A 7,746-nucleotide genomic window follows, 5' to 3' on the forward strand; every position below is an offset into this window, starting at 1 on the left:
CTCCAAATTAATCAATCACACAAGTAATAATAGTTTGGCAACCCCAAAAGTCCAGAACTGAATGCCCGACTTTTCGAAATAATTTGTTTGTTCTCTCTAAAACGGTTTATTCGATTTAATCCTACTAAAAAAATACTATAACAATGTCCTCTTACTTTATTTTTAGAAACAATTTATGATGAATATATTGCTCCGCACTATTTAGCTGCAATATTTGCCATTTGGAGATTCAAAAGAAATTAAATGTCACTAGCCTAGATGTTTTGTATTTAGTCCTGAGAAAGGTCAAAGCACTGTATATAAGTAAAAGGGTGTTTAAGACTTAAGAGTGCAGTGGCTTCTAATTCAGCAAATTAAACGATCCTCCACATGTAAACTGGTGATTAGCAGTGGCTTTTAACAACTTTATTTGAGTCTGTCCTAAATTCGGAACCACACAAAATGAAAGACCATAAGTTACATAGACGACGAATGAGACAAGGAATTAAATGAACGACAAAATGGACTATAAACATAACGATTGTGCAACCCGAGCCAAGTGCATAACGATTGTGCAACCCGAGCCAAGTGGAGCATGCATGAAGTAGTCAGATGCTTCTTCTATTCTTTTCCGTGGCACAGTTGGGCCACCCTGAACTTGAACCGGAGACCTCGCCTGTGAAGTGAATCATCGCACCTACGGTCCAACCAATTGGGAGAGAATCAATAGATTCCTTTTCGGGAGCGAACCTTCCAACTATTTTTGTGTCGTTAGTAGGCCTAGTCTTTCCGGCAATTGCAATGGCTTCTTTATTTCTTCATGTTCAAAAAAATAAGATTGTTTAGATCTGCTGGGACCCAATCTCATCCATTTTATTTTTGAAAACGCTCTCGAGCATACTGTTCTAAAAATATTGCACGATAGCAACTTGTTACTAGAAAATGTTGTCGTCGCTTATAATATAAAAAAAAAAAATAGAAATCGGACTATGTGCTAGTTAGAAAACCTAAGACAATGTCAACCAGAACAACACTAAATACATATCTTTTAAAGGAAAAGCAGAAAGTGCTTTTCAACACTGTTATACCTAATAAGTCCCATATAGGCTACAAGCATTTCAACATAAAACCACAAAGATAGTAATGATTTTTACAAATGCAGAGCGAAGTCCAAGAGTTACAGAACTTACATTGTATAACACTTAAAGAGCTGTTGAAATTTTAACTGTTGAGCATAAAAACCAACAGTTTTCAACCACCAGCATCCTTCTCCCACATAAAAGCCAATTCCTTCTATAGCGTGCTAAAAGCCATTTTACAACCAAACGACTAATTACGAGCACTCTCCCGTAGTCGTGCTTAAATATATCTTCTCTAGTTACAAAACTCAAATACACAACAAGTCCCAAAAGTTCTCCAAGAATTCATGAAAAATAAGATTTTTACAAGTATAGCATCACTCAGTTTGCATATATCATCTCCCCGCTGCTCTCCACATCAATATCAGGATCAGAATCATAATCAAAGTCAGTTAAGTCATCATCCAGCATTTCCAAATTATACAAGCCCACAGGTGGCACGGTGGCCTCCGAGATTATTTGCATAATCCTATCTATGCTCTGCATAGGCTGGTTAGGCTCTTCAAAGTGGTCACTCATCATCATATCATCCACTAAATCAGCTGGAAGGTTCTTCAAGAACCATTTATGATTTCTGATTTCATGCATTGTGATCCTCTGTTCAAAAATAGGAAGATGTGTAAGGCAGAAGTCATAACCACAATCAGATAAGCATTATCCTTCTGTTCTTTTAATAATGATAATGATGGTGTACGGACTAGATTGTGTGGACCTCGACTAATCCACCGGATACTTGCTATGTGTTTTGTTAATTACAATCAGATGAGCAGTATCCTTCTTTGAGTAGATATGATGACGAGTGTATTTTGTTGGTTAATTACATTTACTATGGTATTTTCGGTTATTTTTAGGTTCTGAAGCCATACTTGTGCTTTGAGCAAAGAGCAGATAAAAAGAAAGGCTGCCTGACGGATAATCCGGCGACGAAGAAGAGAGGTGGAAAATAGAAGAAAGAAAAAAAAATAGATTTTTAGTTATTCACGCGCTGAACTCCAAGTGAAATTCACTCATTGTGCCACATCAGCACACGATGTTCAATTAGGCACATTTTGAGCCTACTTTAGGTGTCTAATAGGTAATAGCCTGAGTTGAGGTGTCTAAACAAAAAATAGTGACAACTTTAAGGGGCTATCTATGTATTTGGCCATTTTAAAAGTTTTTAAGTAGCGATATGATGTTCTCCTTGTCAAACCAACTTTCTGACTATCACTTGTTTCTATCAGTACCAAACACAAGGAAAACTAATGTCTAAACTTCACTAAATTGAGTAGGCGAAAATAGAAGAGAGACGGTACGTATTTAATTGAAGAGGCCTAATTCACATAAGAGCAATAGCATAGTTGTTGATTATTTATAGTACAGATGAATCTGCAGCAGACCTTAATTGAATACTAATGCAACAACAAATAGAACACCATAACCACTAACCTGTTCAGGATTTGCTACAAAAATCCTTGACATTAAGTGGCGACATTCCTCAGATATCTCAATGTGATCTGGAATAGAATATTGCACGCTCAAGATTCTCTGTGTATCAGAAAAAGGGATAAATATGTGACACAAAAAAATAGTAAAAGATTTATCATAAGATTTGAGAAGTACGCTTATTGTCTTCTTGACATCCCTTGGGTTCTCAGGATCTTCAAACGGGTATGCACCCACTAACATCACATATAATGTAACACCACATGACCAAACATCAGCAATCTGAAATATAAAGAATCATTGAGATATGTTGCCAATTGAACTTCAAAGTTGACCTAAAATGGACCAAATAAGTACTAAACACACCAGAAACAAATTAACATATAGTAAGAATCAACATCTATGAAACTCTTATTGATCCACGAACTGATGTCAATCTGATTTCAGCTGACTATCACCTAAGGTTGGATACAGGAATCTTCCTTCCCGCTTCACCTCATCAGCATGCCAAAATCCCTCAAATACACACACACACACACACACACACAGAGAAAGGTCCATTTCTCATGATATACTTTGGCTGGTGGGATAACATTGTATCACCGTTTCAGAATAAGCTGGCACTAACACGAACTACTTAATAGGAGCTTACGCTATAGAAAAGGACGGTTCTGTCCCTGAATTTATAATTTTTGAGCTCCTCATACTACATAATTTTTCCCTGCTTCTGTTCATTGGAAAAAATATACCTACACCTTTCCCCTTCTTTTCAGGCATAGCTGAATGCTCAACTGGACTGACTTTCCACATTACAACTAACACCTCCATTCAGAAGGAAAGACCGCTTCAAGCATGAAAGACTGATTCATATAATTTGTAGAGAGATTTTTACGGTTCTACAGTTGAATAATGTTCTAGAAGTTAGCTTATACTGGAAGATAAATCTATGACTTACTGTTTGTTATACTGTGCAATAAATTAATTACCTTGCCGTCATACTCTTTCCTTAGAAAAACTTCCGGAGCAATATAAGCAGGAGTTCCCACTGTTGAGTTAGGTTGTGAATGCAACAGAGAGGACTGCACAAGTGGCAATAATGATAAAATAGTTATGAATATACATTTCCATCTATATTGAACGTGTTAGGAATCCAGATCCAGATTTCAAGATAAAAATTGAACCAGGTACACAGGTCAGTGTATGGATAATTATTGGGGGTCATTGCACCTTGGAATACCCAAAATCACATATCTTCAAACGAGGCGCAGGGCTTCCATCAAGCAACGTATTTTCCAGCTTCAAGTCCCGATGACATACTTGCTTCACCACGAAATACAACAGAAACAGGCTGAATAACAATCCAATGGATCTCAAGGTCTGAAACATGGAATGGATTGAGTGTATGAAGATTCATTACCATTGAGTGGCAGTAGCTGACCCCGGATATAAGTTGCTGGAAAAAGAACCGAGCCTGCACGCCACGACATTAAGTAATCCCAAAAATCTCATTCAATTATAAGCAAAGTGATGTACAGTAAGCAGATTAAAAACCTCATCCTCGCTGAAGCGTACTGCATTACAAATTCTCTTAAAAAGCTCTCCCCCAGATGCAAATTCCATCACAATAGCAAGATGAGTTGGCGTCAGAATAACCTAGAGTAAAATCTTAAGCAGATTAGTCATCAATATATAATAATCCTATATTTAGAATCTAAAATTGAAGTAAATGTCAAACCTCTCTGAATCTAACTATGTTAGGATGCCGTAGGGACCGGTGATTGATTATTTCCCGCTGAATGTTTTTATCTATCTGCAATGGTTGGGGGAATGGAGAAAAAAACAGCTATCATATGGAGCAAGATATTACCAGTTATAAATCTCCACCTTACACATGGACAACAAAAGCAAGGGGTAACTCAATTGAAATACAAACTGCCAACTCTTGCACCACTTTACATCACTATTTTGTCACAGTTATTTATCAGAATGCAGATTAAGCAGAGAATAATTCAGATAGACATAGAGCACTGCCTGTGTTAATCAGAACTATTGACGAGGTTGTTCTTTTAGTTGAAGTGAAACACATGGTTGATGGTTAAAGAGACTGAGGGTCGAAAATGAGAATGTCCACTTGTTTAGGTGAACTCACAGCAAACACTTGCCCAGGTGTGCAGATAGTGCTGCATACATGAAATTAGAGGCAGATTCAGGACTTTAATTAGTGGGTGTGGACTGTGGAATACTAATGCACCTGCTACTCTTTTGCGATAATGAGTGTGGATTTAGTATAAAATATACACTTCTATAAAATTTTCAACTATATCCATATAGTTTAAACCGCATGCAGTATGTACACCTGCATCCGCTGCCGAAATAGAGGTACGCCATTGCTTAAAATGAGTATATTGAAGCAATATATTATTATACATACATGTGCGTGTGTATCATATATAAATATATATATTAACTCATGAAGCAACCAAAATAGCACATATAAAACTCATCTTACTATAGTGCCATGCCTGTTTTTTAGACAGGAATTATTGTAAGCATGAATTTCTGACATGATAAAGATGGTGTTTGGACCAGCTTGCGTGTATCTCGACTATTTCACTGAATACCTGCTACCTGACATGACTACACATTATGGAATTTCTTTAAAAACTTACTATATTTATGCTCATACAAGGCCAAAAAGCTTTTATGAAGCACAAGTTTTCCCCTAGCTTGGTTTTAGCACTATAACTAATTAGTTTCTAACAAACTCTGAAGTCAAATCAGCCCCTTGAGATTAACCATGTTGATAGTTTTCTAGAAAAACAACAATGAAAAGATTTCACTGAACCCATTGTGCTTATCCTACTACAATTAATAGCTTTGATTTTAAATACTCACTGTGTAAAGATCTCTCACACCATCTAGTTAGTTGTCTACTTTAAAGTGAGTTGGTATCAGGGGAACTACACAGATTTTTTAAACTGATTATATTTATCCTCCTAAAAATCATGGTTTAATTTAGCGTTTAACTTTTCTATACTGAGAGTATAGAAAACCTTTACGCAATCATATCACTTAAAAACAAACTATAGGTAAATGTCTAAGATGGTAAGAGTAGATTAGTAACCTTCAAAATGCTAAATGATTAAACTGCACTTATAAAACAACAATAACAACTAAACCTCAGTCCCAAACAAAGTTTGGGTCAGCAATAAATTCTAAGCTAACGGTGTATATAATTTAAAATCCTCGGGTGAAACTTTTTTACTCTATCAAACTTCTTAAAAGGTAACTTACTTATATCCATAAAAAGATCTGCTTAATATAGTAGGTGTGAGTTGGTAACATATAAAAGTAGGAAACTATGGATAGTGCAAGAGAAGTGTCAATTCATATATCTTAAATTCCATAACTCCCCAACATAAAGTTTGGAAAACTCCCAAAAAATGGAAAGAACCACATCAAGGTTAGCAACTTGGATAAGTCTTGCTAATACAGGGGGGAAAAGCAAAATCTGAATCACCAACATTAATTGTCTGTCCAAATTGAACAAAAAAAATAAAAGTTTGTTACCAAAAGCAGATGGAAACATCAAAATCAAGCTGACTGCACAAATTACAAGAATCCAAAAATCCAAAAGGATTTAAGTTAAATGCAGTGACATCTCGCAATGCAAAGATTTTTTTACACTATCAACGAATTTTTTTAACATGTGATAGCAGGCCAGTTTTCATTTTTATTAGATTACAAATTAATGCTTATCAATAAAATTACACGTAATTACCTAATAAATAACCATCGGTACATATAACTTACACTCAATGCAAAATTAGAGAAGTTTAAGTTGTTTGCACGGACGGTGTAAATAATGTATACACAATCAAGTCATTTAAAAATAATTGCAGCTAACTTTATTCAATAGCATTGATGCATAATCTTTAAAGGTAAATGACATGTTACAATAGGTTAAATTATACTCGTATGGTAAGAAATTCATTACACCATCCATGCATATAACTTAAATTCAAAATTGAATTTAAATTTTGTATCCTGACATTGTAAAAAATATATATACAGTCAAGTGACATAAAAGGTAACTGATGGGTAAACTTTCATAAATTGCATGTGACATGTTATAACAGGTTAAATTACACGATCAGGTTACATATAACTCAAATGCAAAATTCGTAATACGAAACTAACCTTATCGCCTCTTTCGATATACTTTACAGCAACTAGCTCTTTAGTTTGTTTATCTCTCATGAGTCTCGCAACTCCAAAATTACCCGACCCGATATCGTCAACAAAATTGTAACGATCACTTTCGTGCATGATCGGCATATCCATACCCGGTACCACGCCGATTCCAACCCGATCCATTTCTAACAAGGGATATGGAGCTGTGAGTGAAGACAGAAATGAGTACTTTTTGAAATTTCAGCTTTTTCTGGTAGAGGACTGGGGAAAAGAAGAGAGGAGACGGGAGAGTTATATTTTGACGATGCAACGTTGAAAAGAGGTAAAGAGAGGGGAAAAAAGAGAAAAGGGCCAAAATATTGTAGTATCTTTGCACTTTAACTCAAAATTTAATTATGAAAAATTTAATTTGGACGAAGTTTGGTTTGAAAATAAAAATGTGTTTGTATATTTATTTTGGGTGAAGTTTGGTTTGAAAAAATATAAAATATGATTTATATCCACAAGTTCAAAAAACTATCATAAATACCCAACAGTATCATTATCAATAACATTTATTATATTATCGCAAATCATAGTCCTAAATATAAATAAATTTGATACAAAATTATCATTTTTATAATGAACTACATGATACACTATCAAATGACCGAGAAGACGAAACAACATCGTTATAAAATAATAAATGGTGGGCTCTTTTATAAAATATAAAAGTTTGGGGCAATTTTTAAAAAATATAATAGTGATATTTTGGCCCAAAACTAGCTATTGAGCTGGTTTTGAGATTTGAAATTTGGGATTTGGCCAAATGTAGGTAAAATCTATGGCCAAACATGTGTTTGCCAAATAAAATCCAAGTTTATTTTGGCAAAATCTATGGCTAAACGGGTCTTTAATAGTACATACTATTATTTAATAAAGTGATACACTTTTAGCCTCCATCCAAACTTCTGTTAGTTTTTTAATGGAAAGAACCTCACATGGCATCATATGAGATTTAATTTCTTAG

The 7,746-nt window shown here is 34.9% G+C and overlaps 1 protein-coding gene across 1 annotated transcript; it reads right to left on the minus strand.

Moving 5' to 3' along the window:
* Positions 1-1,156: 1,156 nt before the first annotated feature.
* LOC107778103 (serine/threonine-protein kinase SAPK10) lies at positions 1,157-7,054 on the minus strand. The gene is made up of 9 exons (XM_016598299.2): positions 6,744-7,054; positions 4,279-4,353; positions 4,095-4,196; positions 3,961-4,014; positions 3,771-3,863; positions 3,530-3,622; positions 2,721-2,825; positions 2,547-2,645; positions 1,157-1,715 (listed from the first exon to the last, which is right to left on the minus strand). The coding sequence occupies exons 1-9, from the start codon at positions 6,918-6,920 to the stop codon at positions 1,440-1,442; spliced, it is 1,074 nt and encodes a 357-aa protein (XP_016453785.1). The 5' UTR covers positions 6,921-7,054; the 3' UTR covers positions 1,157-1,439.
* Between the last annotated feature and the right edge of the window lie 692 nt (positions 7,055-7,746).

The sequence above is a fragment of the Nicotiana tabacum genome, chromosome 14 (assembly GCF_000715075.1).
Source record: "Nicotiana tabacum cultivar K326 chromosome 14, ASM71507v2, whole genome shotgun sequence".
Classification (NCBI taxonomy): Eukaryota; Viridiplantae; Streptophyta; class Magnoliopsida; order Solanales; family Solanaceae; genus Nicotiana; species Nicotiana tabacum.

What these genes read in the sequence shown, in the direction of transcription:
- LOC107778103 (XM_016598299.2), bottom strand. Translation starts at nt 6,920, where the DNA reads ATGGATCGGGTTGGAATCGGCGTGGTACCGGGTATGGATATGCCGATC. An exon ending in TACGCTTCAGCGAGGATGAG is followed by an intron (nt 4,015 to 4,094) that starts GTTTTTAATCTG and finishes CGTGGCGTGCAG; the next exon opens with GCTCGGTTCTTTTTCCAGCA. An exon ending in GTGATTTTGGGTATTCCAAG is followed by an intron (nt 3,623 to 3,770) that starts GTGCAATGACCC and finishes CCACTTGTGCAG; the next exon opens with TCCTCTCTGTTGCATTCACA.